Source organism: Pantherophis guttatus, chromosome 2, assembly GCF_059756535.1.
Source record: "Pantherophis guttatus breed Tessera chromosome 2, ASM5975653v1, whole genome shotgun sequence".
Lineage (NCBI taxonomy): Eukaryota > Metazoa > Chordata > Lepidosauria > Squamata > Colubridae > Pantherophis > Pantherophis guttatus.
Window position 1 is genome coordinate 137,160,922 of NC_142064.1, and position 21,549 is coordinate 137,182,470.

The window sequence follows — 21,549 nt, forward strand, 5'->3', positions numbered from 1 at the left end:
AAATGCAAAGCTCAAAGGAGGTATAAAAACCCTCCACTCTCAACTCCATTTTGTCAGCTGCACCAGAACCTGTGTGGTTCTGCTTCATCATTAAACCATCTTTCCAATCAGCCTCCATGCTTCCAAGGTCTTTCTCCCAGTTTGGAACTGAACCAGATGGATATTTCTTCCCACAATACATAATAATGTGCAAGTAATGCTTAATTTAGGAGTTTGGTTAATGATGGTTCAAAGTTAGGAGAACCTCAGAAAAAGTACCTTTGACAAAGTTACAACTGTCACACCATCCCCAATTGCAATTTGGGCATATGGTAACCAGCCATATTTAGGAGGGTTATAACATCTTGCAGTCATGTGATTGCAATTTGCAATCTTCCCAGCTGGCTTCTAACAAGTAATTAATTGGGGAAGCTGGATTTGCTTAATGACCTTGATAAAAATGGTTGTAAAAGTGGGTCATCACATGACTCATTTAATGACTACATTGCTTACTGACTGAAATTCCAGGTCCCAATTGTAGTCATATGGTGGGAACTAGCTGTAATGCACATTACCATCCCAATGTGGCATTACTCTACTGTACAGAATTTATACATTGAAGATTGCAGACCATGTCTAGATATTATCCTATCCTTTACATTCCCGACCTGTACAATCTTGGTAGTTCTATAACTATTAAATCATAGTCTGAATTACCACACAGTTCAGAAAGGTTTATGACAACAATGAATTATGGCTATGTGTTTTGCAACTCAGGTAGGAGAGAGCAAAGAACAGCAGAAAATGATAAGCAGAATAAACTCAATTACCTTGAAATCCAAGCTATACCATTAAACTTTGAAGTTAATGTATGGTATACTGGCTACAGGCTTTCATGGCTGGTATCTGTTGGGCTTCAGGTTTTAGTGACCATAATATAGATGAAAAGATTTCCTAACATTTCACCAGCAACTGTAGCTAACATCTTCAGAGGCAAAGTGTTCTGCTATGCAAGCAATGAGAAGTCAGAATACTTGGTTATAAAGACAGGAGTCCTTGTTCAGTTGTCTGCAGTCTGTGCAGCATTTTGCCTTGAAGATGTCAACAAAGCATCAGGAAGTCACTAAACCCTGAAGTTTAACAGAATTGGATGTACAGTATGTTTTAAAGGTATTGCCTGCTGACAATTCAAGCTAGGTAGAGAGGAACTTAAGTGCTTTGTAAAAGTCATTGTCCAGTCAAGCCCCTTTAAAAAAACAATGCAATTTTGGAAACGGCCAGCCAGCATAACCAACACGGTAATGCTAAGAATGCAGATCAAAACAGACAGTGCCAGGCTAGGGACTTTCCTTGCAGTCCAGTATGAATTACATGGACTCTGCATTTTATTTCAGGATTAAACAGACTCAATCTTAACAGTTGCTCAACTTCAAATGCAGAAAGAAGTTCTCCTCAAAATCTGCTTTTTCCTCTTATTATTAGTGAGACTGAGAAAGCTTCCCTGACCGTTTCTTACTGCATACACATAACTATGGTTTTACAAGTCCATTATAAATTTGCATACTGTATTAATAATTATATTGTAAATTGATACATGCAGGTGCGTATCCGTACAATATACAAAACATGGATTACTGAACATATTTCAAGCAAGCCTAGAAAATGTCAGCTGATCAAAACAATAACTTCTTTTTAAACATAAGGACCAAGAGGTGATTTAGACAATTCAGCATACATTATTCTTATGTAAGTCACATTCATTTCCATGGGTAACCCAGGAACTTCTAGTAAGCATAGTAAATTAAGGATTACTATTGCTAACAGCTTTCAACTGACAAATTATGATCCAAAATATGAACATCTGAGAGTCTACTAAATGTGGTCTGTTTTTTTTTTATCATGCCACAAAGTTATTTTTCCTTTCCTACTTGCTTCTTTGCTATCTTTTGTGATTTGTTTTTAAATTGTAATTGCTATTGCTTGCTTTTATATCTCAGTGTAAATAAAGAACTAGGAAATAAATAAGGAAGATTTATAGATTCAGAATGCTGCTGTTACTGTCCCAAATACTTTTGTATAGACTTTTCCTGATAAATTCAAATATTAGCAAGAAATTTCACAAGGAACAAATTAAATGCGGAGACAGCACATTTATTGAAACGTGGAATAGTAATAAAATGAGCCAGGAATTAGAAACAGTTTATGAAACATTACACAAAACTAGGCCAAAGTTTGCATCAATAGCTGAGACACCATTGGTTCAGAAATCCAAAGGTGGTGGGAAATAATTATTCCAAATTCAGAGAAAATACTTCGGCAAAAACAAGCAGATGAGTGTCTTATTTTAAACATGATGCATCATCTGAAATCAGCAGCAATTAACTTCACTCACATGACATTACAGAGGCCACAGCTCATAGTCACTACTGGACATACTGGATTGGGCCTCTATTGATATATAGTAAGGTAATCCATTTTGGATAATAAACCCTTTTTAGGTCACAGTCCCTCATATTTCAATTTGGAATTCACTTCACAACAGTAGGAATACCCTGAAATGACTTGTGGAACAAGGGGACTATATTAAAAGACAAAAAATAAAGTTGAGATTGAAGACCATTCACTCCAAATACTTTGTCCAAATGCTGGATTACAAACAAAGGCCGATTTCGTAGAATTAAAATATTCTTATGTGATCTACAGAAACATAATATATGTCCATGTTTAAATGCTAGCCCCATTTTTAGCATACCAGTAGTAGTATGCTACAAGTTCAGAATGTTACATCAACGTTCAAACCAATTCAGGGCACCTTCAAACTGGCTATTTTTGTATTGTTGTATCAACATCTTTATATTCACAGGTCTTCATCCTACTTTTATTCAATTTTCTTCCCTCTTTGAGACAGAAAATTGGCAAGCTGTACTTTCCAGGAGCCCTTACTATCATGAAAAATTGCGAGGGATACTGAGAAGTACAACTTAACATTTGGAAGGCCACAGGCTCGCAATCTTTGCTCTGTTCACCAAATTTGCCTGATTTGTTTGTGGTCATCCTTATATCTTTTTTTCCTTTTGGACAAAATGTGAAAATCTCATATTCCATAATGTATTTAAGGTATAATATAAAGCATCCCAGAATCACGATTACTGCTCTAATGTCCCTAGGCTGTCGGCCACTTCTAGTTCTTCCTCCTCTGCTGAAACACACATTTTCCCAAACTATACTAATGCATTTTTTTGAAGGCACTCTCAAGAGTTCATGCACTAGCATGCAGTGCTGCCCACCACTGAAATACAGTCCCATGAGATTTTTTAATGGTTAAGTCATGTTAGCCATTTGTCTGTCAGTGAGACAAATACTGAGACAAAGACTGAAATGGTAAACATAGTAACGGCACCCCTAAAGAAGCAGTGTGGTCAAGAAGGAAATGAACTTATAAAACCTCGCTCCTAAATTATCCTTGATCAGCAGGGAGGACTAAAAATGTTAGCAATTTAACTAACATTTCTGATTCCACCATTCTTTGGAACTTTAGGTTTGTATCTGTCTCCATTTACTTACTGATGAAGAATCATAGATCTAAGTAAGGAGAAACTGGAAAAACTCTGCTTCACCACTTCCATTTTCTACTTTACTTATATTCAGTACATGTGTCTCTCACACCTTTCTCCCTTTTCTTCCTTTCCAACCTTCGCTGCCTTTGTTCAGGCGGAGGCAACTTCCACTGGGACAAGACACATTAACAACTGCAAGTAGACAGAACTCGTGCGCCCTTCTCCATTTCCATTTCTGCTATAACTCCTTCCTTTATCCACATTAGAAAAATAAAATCAACACTAAACACATAACTTATTTTAAATTATTTTTAAAAGTCCTCTTTTTTTAAGAAAAGGAGAAAAGACTGTCGATTTAAATAGTCCTGCGCCATTTCCTATCGGGTTGATAACGTTCAAGCCCACCCTCACCTCTGAAGTTGACAGCTGGTCTTATAGGAAAAATTTCACCATCCAGAACTGAAAGGGGGTGGGTGGGTAGGGATGCACACAGAGAAAGAAGAGCGTATCTTTTCACAGTTTCAAGAACTCTATGTTCTCCTACTAATAATAAAAAAAAATGTTTTCTTTTAAAAAGGGGACAGGGAATTCACACAAGGCAGTGGAGATTACTATGAGCAATTATTTTTTTTTTTGTAGAACCTCAGTAGTTAAAACTATCACTTTGGGAGTGGTGGTAAAGGAGGGGGAGGTTCTGATGGAAGTGGGGGTGGTCGTGGCTTATCAACACTTGCAGAAGCCCTGGGGTTCAAGTATTCGCCATAATGATGCACAAAGTCAAAATTGGATGATTGGGTGGGTTGCATGCCTTGTGCACTGAGCAGGGAGTGCAGCATGTTCACTGTATCCTGATAGTCAATGGACTGGTTCATGTTATGTCCATTGGCCCCAGCAGTGCTCTTGTCCAATTTTCCATGAGCCCCCCTGGCTTTGTTAGCCTGCGGAAAAGATAGACCAGCTGCTTCCAAGCTGTGGCCAGAATGCTGAGGAAACGCAAATGGCACAGTGGGACCCTTGGAACTCTTACTGATTTTGGGCTGATGTTCATGGACTGTAACTGAGGTCTCCTCAGAAAGTGGTCTCTTACGGGAGGAACAATTTGGGACATAACCCTTGTGTGACACAATGCCAGTTGGGTTAACATGCTTGGGATCCCCTGGACGTTTGGTGCTGACAACAGGTTGCCCATGTGAATGTTTGTGAGAATGATGGTTATGATGGTGATGGTGGTTAGAAGAATGGATTTTATGCTTTTCCTTGTGCTCTCCTCTGCTCTTGCCACTGTTTTCATCAGGCAAGCTGTGTCGTTCTGTGGGAGGTGGCACCTTAATGCGCACTTTTATATCATCTTGTTTGGAAGAAGCAATAGGCTTATCTCCTGGGGCAGGCAACCGTACTTTAACTGCAGATGAGGGTTTATCAGTTTTTTCAGTAGGAGGCCGTTCAGAACCATCAGAATTGTTGCCTAGAGGGATTTTCAGGACAATTGGAGAGTTCTCCTCCTGCTGCACATCCCGTTCACGTTGCTGTTGTACAAGCAAGTTCTGGGCAGCATAAGCATACTGAGAACGCACATTTGCCTCCATGTTCTCTAGCTGGCGTTTCTGTGCAGCCAACTCCTCAGCATGTTTTGCACGGTATTCCTTTAATGATACTTTTGCTAGCGGTGCACTCTTGATGTTTTGCTTAACAAAAGAGCCGCCACTACTGCTGTCATGATGTAGATGATCAGGATTGGCAGAAATTTCGTTAGCTCTATGGCTGGCCTTTTGTTTATGCGGAGGATGTTGAGCCATCCAGCTGTCTGATGAAATATCTGTACTACCTCGTTCCCCTGGAGACTCTCCTTCTGTAGCTGGAAGTGAAGCAGCGGCTCCGGTGGTTGAAGACGTTGACAGGCTCATCAGGCCTGCAATAGTTGTGTCTGATGCGCTTCTAGAGATCATACTGAGGATTGTCTGTTCTGAGAGGCCATCATCCTCACTTTGGTCATCCGTCTTCGATTTGCTGGCTGCTTGACAGGCCTAAAATGAAAGCATTCAAAACTAGTATACTAATCTCTTCTAGCCGTACAATACCCCTAGAGAGAAAAGAATACCATACAGGCATGCACTGCTGTATTTTGCTGAAGTACCATATAGAGTTCATTTTTTAATGCACGTTTTTCATAAGACACACCATGATGAAATGACAACTGTCATTTTAGAAAAAAACCATTAACATATAATTTTGTTAATAAATTTAATAAAAGCTGTCATATCTACTTTATCAGTTCAGAAGGTTGATGCTGTACTATCACATTTGTCTCAAAAGTCTTCCTTCTAATGCCCTCTATGTCTCATTATTTTGAGTGAAGAGTCAGTGTCTCAAAATCCTTTTTTGATTCTCTGTACTTATAGAATACATTCCTAGCAAAGGCTTACCTGCCATTTATCTAAATTTATTTAAAACTACTTTGTTTTCATTCTGTGAATGTTCTTATTTGATCTGCTTTGCATCTTTGACTTTATTCTAAATTTAGCACTGCTTATATATTTATAAAACAGGGATTCTCCAATCTACCTGGGGCAACAGGAACATCTGAAATTTTGGAAAACCATTTGTACTGTGGTTTCTACCATAACATAAATATTGTGGGCTGTGTGGCCTATCACAAAATATTGGAATCATCCCACATTATCAGTATTATAGAGAAATAATTACCTAATAGCATTTCCTGTCTGCTTCCCCCCCTCCCCCACAACTCTCCAAAATTTTATTGCTCCCCTGCTCCAAGATGAAGATCCTTTCTTTTTTGGGTGGAGGATATCTACTGCACAACCTTGGGTGGCAACTAGCCATCAAAGCTATTTTTTTCCTTACACTGACTCTGAGCTCATGTGGAATCCAGATAACTTGTAGTGAAATATGATAGCTGATTTCTGAAAGCCAGAGCTCTACTTGAAATGATCCCAGACATTGCGATGAATTTTTAAATTTGTATTGGAAATTGACGGGTGCCTCAAGATGTTTATGAATGTATATCAGGCTTAAGCCCAGTTATAAAGCTATAAACATGAAAGAGGCAGAGGTCTCTTGGATGTATCTTAGTATTCCAAGCAACTGTCTTCCTTCAACATTCTTATCAAAGAGAAGTACAAAGTGGGCAAAGCATCTTACCCGCCAATTCCTGATTCGTTTCAGTCGATTAGGAGTTTTCTCAAGAATTTGAAGGAATTCATGAGTTAATTCTGAAACACAAACACAAGAATAAAGCTAGTAGGCATAGTACTACAGCACAAATTCTACAGGAGCATATTTTAATGTCCATCCTTGTCAGCAAAAAACAGAGCAGTCCAAAGCCTAATGGTACAGATTAGGTTTACAAAATGCATCCCACTTCTTTACTGTCATGCTGGAAACCTTGATACAGAAGTCAGAAATAAAATATTAAGTTAATGGAATACCTCTTATTGGGCATAGAATGTATTTGACCTTGCTCCAAACTTACCATCCAAGAGTTCCAGAGTTACAGTGGCATCAACGTACTCCCACCAGTGCTTCCCGTCCGTGGAGACTGGGATCTCCCAGTTGGACCACTTACAGGCCAAGTGGATGCAGACGCAGGCCACAACGGGAGGGGTGTACTGCAGGCTGAAGGTTGTTAGGTGAAGGCTGACATCACCAGCAGGGGGAGAGAAACAGAAAGCTGTAAGCTCCCAAGCTTGAACAGCAGCCGCACATACAACCGCCCGCTGGACAGACACTGCAGGAATTAGGCATCCCTCAGCTTTAAAAAATGTTATTATCCTGCAAGGTCAAGCTTGCCTTGCACAATAATTCTACTTCAGCCTTTTCCCACAAGGTTTTCCAAGAGCTTCTGTCAGCCTGGAGCTCCAGGACACCCACATGATCTTCATGAAAGGCAAAGGAATTAATTCCAAACAAAGTTACAAATTGGATTGTACTTGGACATAATCCTAGGAAAAAATCTGAACAATTTTCTCCTTGCAACAAATCCATCTTTTAGTAGTTAAACACCGACAGCAGTACATTTTGAATCAGACCACAAAGTACAGCTGATGTTAAATCCAACTCAAGCCTTAAATCAACTAAAAGAGGTGTTTATGTATTTCTATTAGTTCCTATTCTAACAAGATTCAAACAATTAAAGAAGGTTGCCCAACAGCCTACAAGGAACTGGACCCAGAAATATCATGAGGCAAAATATGCTGGCAGGAAATGGCAATGTTTACGCGGCATTTATAATCCATAAAATCCTTCAGGAGATTAATAACAGTGCATGGCAAAAATGTGCAAATGGTGAGGACTGGACAAAAAGAAGCCCCTTGAAAAATATGTAAATTACAGACCAGTATCTACTCATACCACTTGATATGATGAAAAAAATTGATATAGAAAGAGCAACAGCTGCCATGCAATGCAATTTGCAAGCAGCCTGGGATGGAGTATACGAGCTCTAAAGTCTATCCATATCAATAGGCCAAAGTTGCCTTCCTTAAAAAACCAACTTTCTAGCACTGCTAGCTAGTAATCAGATTGAACATCTTGCATACTATGCATCCACCAGCTCTACATTTTTTTACATTGTTGGGCATTATTACTCTGTTCTATGCAATAATATATTAACTGTTGGGCAGCAAGCAAGAGAACTTAATCCTTTCAATTTACTGCAGGAAGGACAATGGACTTCTTTGGCCTCTGCATTTCATGAGGCACCACACGTTAACAGTTTTCTCTTAACTATTTTTTAAATTAAATGAGATCCTTAGTTTCTTTTAATCCTCTGTGTAGTATAATTAAAAATACTTCAAGTTGGTTCACTTCTTAGCCAGAACCAGTGTTTAGGCATTTCTTTATAAATATCCATAAAATATAGCTAGTATTGATAAATTCAGCAGCAGCTGATCTAACATTTTTAGATGTTGGGATATAAATATCCCAATCAGTGATTAAATACAAATACTCAAAAGGTTTAGAAAACAAAAGGTCAGAAAAAAGTATCTTAAGGTAACAACTTACTATTTAAAAATTCTGGATGGTTCTTTCAAAAATAGCTTTACTTTACTTTTCAATTTTAAGCCTCATCATCCTCTAATTCAGTGGTCCCCAACCTTTTGGGCACCAGGGACCGGTTCCGTGGAGAGATTTTTCCACAGACTGCAGAGGCTATGGTTTCACATGCTGCCTGCATCCTGCAGATGGGGCTTTGCTTGCTTGCAAGGCCCAGTTTCTGGCATGCCACAGACCAGTGCCAGTCCACGGACAGGGGGTTGGAGACCCCTGCTTTAACTTTTAAGTAGAAATATTTAATCCAAGTATGCCCATGCAAATACACCAGCCACAAATATGTACTTACAGCTAGACCTTGAGCAAAGACGAGCAACCCATCCAAGTTACAAATGGTGATTATAACCTGACTTCAGAAGTTCGACATCTTAATACTGTCATGGTCACGTGATCAGAATCTGGATGCTTGACAACTTCTTCACACTTATGACCAATTGTCAAGCACCCCATTACAATTTGCAACCTTTTCTGCTGGCTTCCCTAGAAAGTCACTGGGGAAGCCAGCAGGGAAAGTCAAAGTCCCTCCACACTCACACAACCTCTCATGCCTTCCCTGACCCATGCCTCTCATGCAGCCCGTCACACCCTGGCCCATATGGCACTATTCACTCACTCCCTTCCTCCCTCCCTCCTTCCTCCACCTGACAGCAGCTACTTAGCTGCCTGATGCCCTAGGATTGCAATTTCCAGCTGGCTTCCCCACTGGCTTTGTTGTAGGAGGCCAGCAGGAATTTGCCTCACCTAACGACCATGGGATTCAGTTAACAATGGTTACCAGGAGTGCAATTTATGACTGCATCACCTAGCGATAAAAATTTCAATCCTAATTGCCGTTATAAGCCAAAAACTAAACTTTATTGATATGTGCCATAGGAAATAGGCTATCATTTCTGAATCTGGAAAAAATGATGAGAATGTGCTTCTCTTTTTAAAAAAATCAGACTCTACAATAGCCTTATCAAAATCAAACCCATTTTATATTTGATTTTTTTAGCTTCACTGTCTTTATTTTCTAATTCTGAATACTAGAAAGAGAAATGAACATGAGATTTAATATTCTTCTACAGGATTGAATGATACAGAAAACCATGGCTGGTGTAAATAAATAAACACCAATTTATGTGCTTGTACTTGATAAATTAATTCATGAATCTATAGTCTGTGTTTCCATAGCAAAGCAGGCTTAAATTAAACCATGATAATATATTGTGCAAACCAGGTAATTAATTCATTAATAATAACTTGCAGTTCAAAATCTCATTTACAAGAAATAAGGATTTCCTTTAAGCAGCTGGGACAGTTTTTTTGTTTTGAAGTCTTTATTTCTCATTTCTCATATTTCTCTCACCATTATAGACACAATAAAGAGAATTGGTCATAGATGGACTAGCAATGTGTGCTCATTTATAAAGGTATTTTGTATATTCCTGTTCTGAAATTCAAGCTAAAAGAAACAAATTTTAAATAAATCTACTGTTTTGATGTCAAGGAATGCACTCTAAATGTGGCATATTTTTTCAATTATTTTTTTGCAATAATTTACCAAAAAACATTTTCAAATAAAACAAATCTGAATTTTCAACATCTACCTGTTGGTAGCCATGAAGTAGGAAGTTTGGGCTAGATCCTTGCTGGCTGAAAGAGAAAAATCACAAGTTAAATTTGCCAATACTTAAGGTGTAGCACGTTGTGTATTTCCTCTAATTCTATACACCAAGACTGGGGAACTTTTTGTGGGAACTCTGGGCTTATTGGCTAGGGGAATGATTACAGTGGGCAAAATCCTGTCATGTGAGGACAGGAAAAAGATTCCCAGCTTTTTTTCTGGTCTTGGGGTAAGGAGTCATATTGAACTTCTCAAAATATCATTTGGACATAGAAATGATAGTTTTTCAAAAGGACAGAAAATATATTCTTTGCAATTCTAGTCAAAGGAAGCTGTAAGCACCATATACTGTATAGTCTTTAAGATGCATATTATTATTACAGCTATCAAAAGCATTCAAAAGGATGTTTCTAAAGAATAGCAAAGCCCACTGCAAAGCATTAAAATTGCTATATTGTCTCCTTATAAATATGCAAGCATAGGCAACCCTCCCATTGAATTATCAGTAAAAGAAAACACCTGTGCATGCCCATACACGGAAAGACAACTGCAAAGCATTCCATATAGAATGCTGTGCACAGCTTGAGTATATACATTTCTGCTATAAAGGCTGACATTGGTATTTTCATTTTGAAGCCCTTTGATCCTCTAGACATGCAAAAGGCATATATTTAGTACAGTAACAACCTCTTCTTTTTCCTTTTTAACATGACATTCTTTACCAAGGAAATTTATTCTTTGAAATAATTTCTGAGCTAGTAAACAACCATTTTTGCACATATGTTGTCTGAGCAACAATCACAGTCATGTTTGGAACATACCTCGAACTAGCTGTGTGCACTTCACCACATGAGTATGAGGATGATCTATGGTAATTTCAAATCCTAGAAGAAAAAAGGAAATGTTTAGAACATGGATATAACTTGCTTGTAATTCTACATACCATGCACGTCTCTGATCCTGGGAGGCAAAGTAGATTGTTCCTCCAGTCAATTAATACCGCTCTGTGCTCAGATGCAAACAGGACATCTCCTGGGCTCAAATACATCAATTATCTAGCACAAGAATGCAACAGATATTGCAAGTTTTTGAAATGCTAAATTTCTTGGTAAAAATACTGACACACATTCAAATATTCTAAATTGATTCTGAATTATGAATTAGAGAATAAAATTCTAGCAACCACTTGTTTTTCTGCTCACTTTTATAACCCAAGCAAGTGCTTTATTCTTAGAATAATTTTTAATCAATTTTAAGTTTGTTCTGAGAAGGTTTTTTCTTGTTAAAGGCAAATATATGAACTAATACTCTTTATTCCTGCAAATTAACAGGATACAAGTTTATAGATTATGTACATACATCACAATTGTTAATTATCTGTGACAAATTATCTTTAACCTGTTTCATGCATTACAATGTTTCACAGCTAGGATTAACATGCTTACACACTGTACAGTCAAAGTCAAAAAGTCTTGCTCAACAGTAATAGAAAAGCATTTTGCATATAACATTAAACAGTCGGAACACATATACCATTTTATAATGACAAGCCTATCAACTATCAAAGTGCAAAAAATAGCATTTTAATTGCTATAAACCTTTTAAATGAAGAATTATATTTAAGATGCAGCAAAAGCTTAACAGTAATAATGTATAGTAATTTATCAGGATATTCATTTCCTATCCTGGATTATCAAACTGATATAGTAATACAGTTGAAACATTAGACTGTCAAGCTGCTAAGACTTCAATCCAGAGTACAATGCCTGGAACCTAAAGGATATAAATCCTGTTAAAAAGAAAATCCTGTTTGCACATTTATAGTTGTATGAACATATTCACTCAAAACATAAACAAGTCATAAATTGGCCATTATGACAAGGACTGTCGCCTGGACTGATGGCTTCCCATATTGGTCAGCTGTGAAGAAGACGGGGTTGGGTTAGATTCTCCATTCTGCGGAACATTCCTGGGTCTGAGATTCATGAAGCAGCCCGTCCGCTTGGAAAACTTACCCAGGGTCTGCAGTATTATGCTCTCTAGAATGACCAGGTCTTGGGCTTGTTGCAGGTAACCCTGGGGTTGAGAGGACAGGCAGGTTACTTGTGATGAGGCACTCTGTATTAAGCCTGCATATTTCTAACACTCTCTTGAGGAGGCAAAAAATCAAGGGGGAATCTTTATTATATCTGTGCTGGAGAAAATGGGCATAAATGTCCCATTTCCAGGGGAAAGAGCACCGAATGCACACACAAGAAAAATTGCTGATTGTACACTGCTACTGTTGAAATTGTCCTGTAGCACAAGCTCAAAATTGCCTGTTTGTTCCAATTTAGTTTTAAAATAAAGCTTCCCCCTTGTTGGCAAGGTTAGATGTGCTGGTCCTGTCAGGAAGGGCTGTGGTAAGAAACTGAAGCAATGTGCTTAATAATCTTTTTATTTGAACAGTAAAAACGACTGGATTTCACAAATCAACTTCTATATCACCGTAAGAGTATGATCCTGGCAGGCAACATCCATTCCTGAATGCAAGCTGTGCTACACACCAAGCTTTTATCAACACACTGGCCAGAACACATAGGACAGACAAGCAATTTGACTTACAAAACCAAGAGCTTTCTGTACTATGCACCAAGAGCAGTAACTCTTTATCTGTATTCAATTGTTAAATACTCTTATTCTGGAAATTATTCAGTTGTATTTCAAGGTGACTGTAGCACTCTCAGTAAAATGAAGCATGGTGGATTTGCACTGCCAGGATGTGTGTTCTTTCTCTCTGATTTATTGTGTACAGTACATCTTTCACAGAAGTTTAACTACTTACCTCACTCCGTGTATCAGGAGCAGCTTCCAGAGGGTGCAGGCAGGCATGAGTAACCTTGATGACATGCTCCAATTTTCGAGGTTGCTCCTCCACCTTGGCTGCCAGGAAAAGGGCAGCTGGTGCCACAGCCTTTATAGAGAAGAAATGTATTGAATATACCATCTCTCAAATACCAAAATCACACTACTCTCAAATGTGCAAAGGAAAAGAAATATACGTTAGAACCAAGGGGAAAAACTTTGCAAACAGTTGAAGCAAGAATGTTTCATCACTCTGAATTTTCAGTCTGCAAACTTTTTTTTCTCCTTAGACAAGTTACAAAAATGCACTGTGAGCATTTTTTTTGTAAGCATATGTTGATTATTGAATGAGGATCAGAAAATAAAATCTTAGTAAAGGAAATAAATAAGATCTTACAACATAAATCATAGTAACATCTGTACAAATCCAGCTAAAAGTCTGAAGTCAGAATATATAGGTTTATTATAAACTGTTTATGGGAAACCATAAACCATTCTCAGTTGCAATGTTGAGAGTTTAAGATGTTTCCCTCAGAAAGTAAACTTCCTTGTATGTCAGGCATCCAATTAACATGTCAGTGTTCTAGCAAGCATTTTTTCAGTAATGCCTGAAAATTTGCCACAAATTTGCCAATTGTTATTGTTATATTCTAAAGTAGCATTGTTTATCATTGTTTCTTTGAAAGCCTCTTAATTTTTTTAAAAAATGAAGAACCTCATTATTACTTGTAAACATGTAGATGAAGCATAAATTTGATGGGACCTGTTTCTGAAGACTTAACTCCACAGTATATTTTTTAACTATTGAAGTTCTACTACTTCCATATTATGCACATATTCTATTAGCCAAAAATAAAATATATAATAAATCCATTCAGAACTCCAGCTGAGAAACACAAAATGATAACATACTTACATTTCGATGAAAGTGGGTAAAGGATTGAACCATGTAGAATCGATGCATATAAACAATTGCTGTATTAATAGTCAGTTGAGAACTAGTGGTTCATCGTTAAGGAAGATGTTAAATTTAATAGTGCATTATTCTTCCTAAGAAAAGATTATGTGAAAAGCTAAGTATTAAAAAAGTTGACTTCCTAAAACTAAGCCAAGAATAGAACTGATTTCTGAATAAAATTATACATGGTATTACACAATTAGAGACTCTGACTTAATACCTTACATAAATATTTTAGCCAGTCTTACATTTTATATATATATATATATATATATATATATATATATATATATATATATATATGTATGTATGTATGTATGTATGTATATATTGTGTGTATGTGTGTGTGTATGTACACACACACACATATATATATGGGTTTTCTATCGAAGCAACCTGGTCTACCGAAATATGGGAAGGAGCATACAGCTTCCTTTTTGTCTTTCAGTCCCAATCCAGGAGCCCTCAGGCAGTCACTTTCACGACAAACTATTTTGTGTTAAATTTATATTTACTGACAAAGAAATAAAGGAAGACTAGTATAGATCTATTTCAAGCTATTTAGCTCTCATCAGCTAGCCATACCCTTCTGGGATTCGAACCTGTATATCTAAGCTTTGTATTAGGGACCTTCAATATTTATTCAGCCAAAATGTTAAATACCAATACAGCTGGGAAAAAAAAAATGAGGCTCAGAATTAATGTTCAAATCAAACACAGGGGGGAAAGGATGGTTCACTTTTTCTCCCATCCATAAACATTATCAAATTTCAAAATTTCCTTATCATCCAAATAATGCAACACGCCAGACAAATGCCTCTGCTAGTAACGTGTTACCGACTGGCCTCTTGTGCTTTTGCAAAATCAGTGAAGACCCACTTCAGAGCCTACCCTTCAGCCTAAACCGTAACAGCGTCCCAACACAATGCACAACATGTGCGTTTAACATTCCCCAACCACCGAGCAAACCTAATGTCGGTGCAGTTCCAAATCAAAGCTCCTTCGGGGACACGGCCTAAGGCGCCCCAGCCATAGAAACACTTCCCCGCGTACAAGAGCGGCACCCGCAATACCCGTCCCTCTTAACGCTACGACCCCCCCCCACACACACACACAGCCCCCCCCCCTCCTCCGCGTAAACCTAACAGGCATCCAAAGTCATTTACGCGAATCTCCGGCGGGCCTAGTCCTCTTTCCGTAACCCTGCCCAGCCCAATCCCAGTTTGAGGCGCGGCCTAGTTGCCGAAGGGATACACGTTGAGGCGCTGGCCCATATCCTGAAGCAGGTTAGCTGCTTGCTGCCGGTACGATAACTCCTTGTCCGGGTCGAGTCCTAAGCGCCAGGAAGGACTCCGAGCGAGCTGCTCTCGGGTGAAATACCAGCGTCTTCCACCTCCCGCAGCCGCCGCGCTAGACACCGCCATGATGGCCGTCGTCGCCGTCGACCACAGCGCATGCGCCGGAGGAGGCACGCACGCGCCGGCCAGCACTCACGTGATCGCGTCCAAATCCGCCGCCCCGCGCGCACTTCCTGCCCAGCACGCAGCGAGGGGCGGAAACTGCATAGCGAGCTTCCGGCTTTCGTTTGCCCGCTTCATTTGTTAGGCGATCAGGCTTTTCTCGTCTGTTGTTTTGGATCCTGGAAGCACGAGAGAGGGGTGGGGGTGGGGGGGAAAAAAATAAACATGGTTATAATATTCAGCTAGAATTTTTTTTTCCCCTGCCTTCAACTTCCCTATTCTCTATGCTTTGCTTAACAGCCAGCCCCATAACATTTTCTGGATGAGAGCTCACGGATTATTTTGCAACCTTTTCTCTCTTAAAAAAGGTTTTAAAAATTCAATGGACAATAAAGACCCTCATTTCCGATTAAATTTGGCAGCCGTTACTGCTGTGATAGAAGATGGCTGCATGCAGCCGAGTCCTAGATTTGAGCTGCTTTTTGGCAAAATTTGATTGGATTTTGGTAATTGGTAGCATTGCTCCAGAGACTCCCGAACAAGCTGATTGGATTCGGCTTTCAGGTTATTGGATATTTAATACAGTCAAATAAAGATTCCCTCAAGACAGACCATGAAACTGTAAGAAGTTAGCACCTATCCCTCTCCTAGAAGAATGAAATATTTTAGGAAATATTAAAAAAGGCAGAATATTATATTTCCCTTGATGAGAAATGGAGAAACATGTTTTAAAGACAAAGCAGCTTCCTGCCTCCCCCCCACCTTTGTCAATGGGCCATTAAGGCCTCAGCCAAGCTCACTCATTCCCCCCCACCTTTGTCAATGGACCATCATCTGCAACACAATAGGACCCATCTAGCAACAGAAACTCGCCACATGGCACCTGGGAAGATTACATCAGCCAGCAAGGCTAGCTAAGACCTCCACCCCCTGGGAATCTGATAACCAATCAGGATACTCTTCCTGTGCCCCAGGAAGTTCAAAGCTTAGGGCATAAAACCAAGGCATGCTCAGCATCTCAGACCTATTCTGTTCAGGTACTCAAACCATGTGATCCTGTCCACCATTAAACCATCTTTCCAAGCAGTCTCCATGTTTCCAGTGTCTTTTTCCCCACTTGGAGCTGAACCCAGATGGATATTTTTTCCAACAAAATATTATGAAACTAGTTGCTACTGTCTTTTTCCAGGATGCTTAATCTTGCCTGCATGGTTAGAATTTCCTGCTAATCTTTCTTCCGGTAACTGACCAGGTCCAACCTTGCTAAACTTTCTGGGGTCAGCCAAGAGGTTGGCTAGGTGCAAAACAAATGTGATCAACCTTAAGTCAGCTGGGAGCATTTTTGTTCATCCTTTGATGTTGTATGCAAATAAGTGCAAGTTGATGACACAACAATGGGGAATGGGGTTCCAAAATACAGAATTTCTTCAGTTATACTAAATTATATTGCCTTAAGACATCACAAACTGCTTTCTTAGGTAATGTACTAAGTTCCGCAGTATATCACCATGGTAACAAAGCAAACATGCTTCAGAAACCAGGAAACGGAATATTGCAGTTGGATACGGGTACTAAAACATAAAGCTCAGGTAATGGCTTTCTTTGGAATAACTTTTCTAGGTCTTCAGGAACCCTTTCGTGATAAAAAACTATCAATACCAAAATATGAAGTGCCAGGTAAGGATATTATCTAAATAAAGTTAGTTTGCTTTTTTCTTTCTTGGGATTTATTAAGAGCTATTTCCTGCATGTATATCTAGGCACATTTCAAAAATTTAAAGCAATGTAACCATCATTTACAAAATCATTACATTCCAATCAGACAATGTATCATTAATTCCCAGAACCATAACAAATCACGATTGCTATGAGATACTCACCAACATAAACAATTTGGAGCATAAGTACTGACTATTTGATAATTTGCATGTCTATTACATGTTTTAAAAGGCGGAATTTCAACAGAAAATATCAATCCAATTATATTGGTAAAATTGTTCCTAGGAATAACAATTTTGAAATTCTAATATTTAATAAATGTACATATACATGCACATTTATACATACACTGGTGGCACTGAACTATTTTTAGTGAATGAAAAAGTGAATGAGTTTCATTCTTCAACAGATTTCAGTTTTTCATTGTGAATATATTGCTATCCCTACTAACTATAGCTACCTTCCACATTTGGATTTGTGCAAAAATCAAGAAGATATATAAATTATCTCAGAAAAAGTTGTGAAATTTTAGATTACAAGCCTGCCAGACAAGAAATGGAATTATATACTGCAACTTCAACACTGTTGAAGTAGTAAAAAAAATATTTATGCAACTTGCTCTGAATTTTGTCTGGGAATTGCTTTCTTCTAGAGTGACATTTTTTTCTGTTCATCTCCAGTGGGAACAATCCCTCCCAAATTGGAACTTTTCTACCCAAAGCTCCCACCCATAGGACAATTTGGATATGGTGACGACACTGAATACCAGGGCAGCCATGAGAAATATCAAGAGGCTATCAGACAGAAGCGGCTCAAGAAATGTAGGTGAAGAAGCACCAAGAGTCAGGTTTAAATCAAAGTTTCAGTAAATGCAGAAATACTCACAGAAGGAACAGAACCTATGATTCACTAGAAGTTTAATTTGTGATCATGCAGCATATTGAAACCCATAATACCTGGAAGGCCGCTGGGTCCCTATCCCCCCAAGGGAATACATTGCACAATTTACAATATAGTACTTCCAAGTCTTTTGAGTTAAGAGCAACAGCATGGATAGAGAGCACAGTTCAAGAGCATGCTAGGAGACAATGTGGACTGAACCAGAAGAAAACCTGGTGGTCCCTGGGTTTCCTGCAGTAGATGAGGAGAACAAGTCCCAACAGTCCCATCTTGTAGTTTCTGTATTCATTGCCAGCTATTTGGGTAGTATGGAAAAGAAGCAAAAACCTTCACATTGACGTTAGTTTCCAATTAATTGATGATCAAATAATTAATTTAGCAATCAGCTGCAATGGCCTTTAAATAAGTCTCCTTTGACCTGAGCAAAATTCCTGGTGACTTCATGACATATTCATGAAGTTCTGACAGAGGAATGAAAATTGTTTACCATTGTCTTCCTCCATACCTCTCCTATTTTCTGGTAGTTTCCTATCCAAATACTAATCAGGCCTTACTATTCTTAGATTCCAGACCAAAAAAGGTCAACCAGGTGGTTCCATCTTTTAAAGCTACCTATAGATACTAGGTTGAATATTAAGCCTTAGCCAACAGTTTGAAATAAATGAAACCATTACATTAAGTACTAGGAAAGTATTAACAACTCCAGGCTAAGTTTAGCAAGTCTGGCAACATACAGGAAAGAATAGCCATTGGGCTTCCAGGGAATAAAGTAGTTAAATAAGAAACAGTAAGAGGGAGAGGCTTGGTTAAAGGCAGTTTTGTTTAGAGATCCTACCTTGCCCTGTTTAGGCTTTTCCAAACAATCAGAAGGCTTAATCTCTTTTCTAGACCCCAATGAAGAATACAGGGTACCACTAACTTGTGCACAAGATATTGGTTGGTGGCAGCCTAAGAATCTATCAATCAAGCCAGAAGATACATTACCTTGGATAAAGGTGCCAAGGCATCCACTGCTGCGGAGCTCCATGACCAAGTAAGCATCCAGTGAGCAGCAAAGAATTAGTTCTTCCATCTATCCAGGGGTGTCAAACTCACAGCCCACAGGCCGGATGCGTTACACACTGGCCATGCCCACCCCCGGTTTAGCGAAGGGGGAAAAAGTCACGATACATCATGTGACGCCACGAGTTTGACACTTCTGAGCTAGTCTAAAATGGATGATCTAACTTCCTTTATCTGAAACTATCAGTATGTGACTTAAAATTGCTCTCAGGTGTAGAAACTTCACATTTTTAAGAGAAATCTAGTTACGAGTCAGGGCCACGGTGCTGGTAAGCTTAAATTCATAAGCTTACTAATTTCATCAGTGAGCAGACCTGGCAGAGTGGAATGGGTGAGGGGGGAGGAAGATAGGCAAGGGCGATGCTGCAGCATCCTTATAGTCAGTTGTAAGGATGAATGACTACTGGGGTGCTGTAGCATCTGTAACTTCAAAAAGGAGTCATAAATAGGTTCTTGGGGCAGGGTGTGGTGGTGGTGGTCTGACATAACTTCAAATGGTCACTAAGCAAGGACTACCTGCACACAGTTACAGAACAAACTTAAATTATAGACTAAAATAATTACACCAAAACATGGATTCTGGATGTGCAATTACCCTAATCTTTCATAAGAAACTGAGAAGACCCAAAGTCTTCTCTGGATGGGAACTTTATCCCAAAATTAAGGGCTTCCTGTGTTTTGCAGGAAAGGTGAGAGAATAACGTTGCATTCATTCTTTTAAAAGGAAACTAGATTTCTAGCAGAGCTAGGACTCTCACAAAACCAACATTGTTTATGTATGTATTTAAAACTAGTTTAAAATTTACCTGCGTATTTGTACTTTGATAAACAAAGAGCAATACTGATTAAAATGTATTATATTTTGCTATTGCCTAAGGCTAATGTTGGATAACACCTCAGCTCCTGCTATCTTAAACCTACATTCTCACAACCTGCTTAATCTGATTACTTAACTAGCCCATTTTCCAGGTTTAGATAAGACACTTTAACCATAAAGTGGTTTTGGCAAGTTGCCAAAAAAAAAAAACCCCATCAACCCCAGTAAAGGCTAAAATTGACCACATTTAGCTTAATATACTGTATCGTACAATCAATTCATTAGATCTAGCATTCTAACTCGCGTTGTATGAACACAGCCTATGAGGAAAAATGCATACAGGACAGCATTTTTCCTGGATTGTAGCCAGGGGTTGTATATGTCTGAATTCGAGGGACGGAGGAGATGGGGGGGAAGAAGCATGTCACATCAGCTATTCCGAACCCCTATAAATAAGCCCGATTCTTCTCACAACCAAGAAATATCAAACTTAATCCTTCTCGTGAGCAGCCCAAACCAGCAACAATTCTTGTTTTGTTTAAACCGGACCGTCCAAAAAAAAAGCGGTCACTGGATGCACCTGCGCGGAAGGACCGCCAGGGGGCATAATAAAGCGTACCCGTATAGTTTGCCAATCTGATTTCCCATCAGGATATTCTCGTGCGCGTGTGTACGTAGACATACACGTGCACTTTTGATCATGCTACGGTGAGATGGAGGCTCTCTGTCAAAATGGGGGTTGGGGGTGGGAGAGACATTGTTTCTGAGACCCCATGACTCCCATCTCATCAGCTGTCCATGCAAGGTATCTTAAAAGAGTAAAATATCTTATTCCGGAGAGGAAGCGGAATGCGGTCCACTATGTCTTACCGTAGCAAATGAACGAGCAGCTGCTGGCACCGAGCTTCAAAAAGCCTCGATCCGACCCCATCGGCTCAGCGAGTCGGAGTGAGCCGAGTCAGGGCAGCGGCGGGGATACTGTAGGGTTAAGGGATCACATGACACCCGGGAGCCCTTAAAGAGGCATCGCGCCTGCGGGGAAGCTCTTCGTCCTTCGCTGGACTGAGCCCGGCGAGGTCGGCGTTTCGGGGTTTTAAGACGTGGGTCACTCGATCAAGAGCAAACTGTGTGAAATCAACTTGTCCTCCTTTGGATGGGATTGACTGGCGGGGTACACAAGTCTTTCTTTTGATTAGCCCAAATATGATTTTCATTGCTCGGTGCTTAGATTAAAAAAAAAAAAAAGTACAAAAGGTATCCTGCAGAGCAAATTCTCTTTGCGCTGTTACATTTCGTTCTGTTAAACAGAGGTCTAGTGCACTTTAATGGTTCTAGAGACTAAGAAGAGGAAAGGGGAATTAACAATTCCATTTTATTTTATTTTTTTTTGCTTGTAGGTTTATAGACCACATGGCAGTCACTGATCCTCTCTTCAGCCTGTTCTGAGTGCAGCCTAAGAAGCAAGAGAGCCCCTTGACCGGGATTAATATGTGGAATTAACGAGTTTGTTCTCTCTCTCTCCTGTGAGAGGCGGAGACCTTTTTTTGGTGTTTCAATAAATCCAGAGCAGAACACAA

At 39.2% G+C, this 21,549-nt stretch overlaps 2 protein-coding genes across 7 annotated transcripts; one reads left to right on the top strand and one right to left on the bottom strand.

Moving 5' to 3' along the window:
* Positions 1-2,114: 2,114 nt before the first annotated feature.
* On the bottom strand, positions 2,115-21,137 carry CCNT1 (cyclin T1). 6 transcript variants are annotated; one of them, XM_034412304.3, is made up of 10 exons: positions 20,843-21,137; positions 15,269-15,653; positions 13,973-14,054; positions 13,037-13,165; positions 12,228-12,288; positions 11,034-11,096; positions 10,196-10,241; positions 7,027-7,190; positions 6,696-6,766; positions 2,115-5,560 (listed from the first exon to the last, which is right to left on the bottom strand). In XM_034412304.3, the coding sequence occupies exons 2-10, from the start codon at positions 15,436-15,438 to the stop codon at positions 4,196-4,198; spliced, it is 2,151 nt and encodes a 716-aa protein (XP_034268195.2). In that variant the 5' UTR covers positions 15,439-15,653; positions 20,843-21,137; the 3' UTR covers positions 2,115-4,195. The 6 variants fall into 6 exon arrangements, with proteins under 6 accessions (XP_034268195.2, XP_087742956.1, XP_087742958.1 ...); XM_087886830.1 differs by having other exon boundaries at positions 13,973-14,106; positions 15,509-15,653; positions 20,843-20,946; XM_087886832.1 differs by lacking the exon at positions 12,228-12,288 and having other exon boundaries at positions 20,843-20,946.
* On the top strand, positions 17,044-21,549 carry SPMIP11 (sperm microtubule inner protein 11). The gene is made up of 4 exons (XM_034412306.3): positions 17,044-17,151; positions 17,874-18,014; positions 18,982-19,126; positions 21,370-21,549. Exons 1-4 carry the CDS (start codon positions 17,067-17,069, stop codon positions 21,416-21,418), a joined length of 420 nt encoding a protein of 139 aa, XP_034268197.2. The 5' UTR covers positions 17,044-17,066; the 3' UTR covers positions 21,419-21,549.

Excerpts from the sequence above, each read along its gene's own strand:
- CCNT1 (XM_034412304.3), bottom strand. The coding sequence starts at position 15,438 with ATGGCGGTGTCTAGCGCGGCGGCTGCGGGAGGTGGAAGACGCTGGTAT. Across the intron at positions 13,166-13,972 it reads TTACCCACTTTCATCGAAAT|GCTGTGGCACCAGCTGCCCT; the intron begins GTAAGTATGTTA and ends TTCTCTATAAAG. Across the intron at positions 10,242-11,033 it reads GTGCACACAGCTAGTTCGAG|CCAGCAAGGATCTAGCCCAA; the intron begins GTATGTTCCAAA and ends TTTCTCTTTCAG.
- SPMIP11 (XM_034412306.3), top strand. The coding sequence starts at position 17,067 with ATGGCTTTCTTTGGAATAACTTTTCTAGGTCTTCAGGAACCCTTTCGT. Across the intron at positions 17,152-17,873 it reads ACCAAAATATGAAGTGCCAG|TGGGAACAATCCCTCCCAAA; the intron begins GTAAGGATATTA and ends GTTCATCTCCAG. Across the intron at positions 19,127-21,369 it reads CTGCGGAGCTCCATGACCAA|GTTTATAGACCACATGGCAG; the intron begins GTAAGCATCCAG and ends TTTTGCTTGTAG.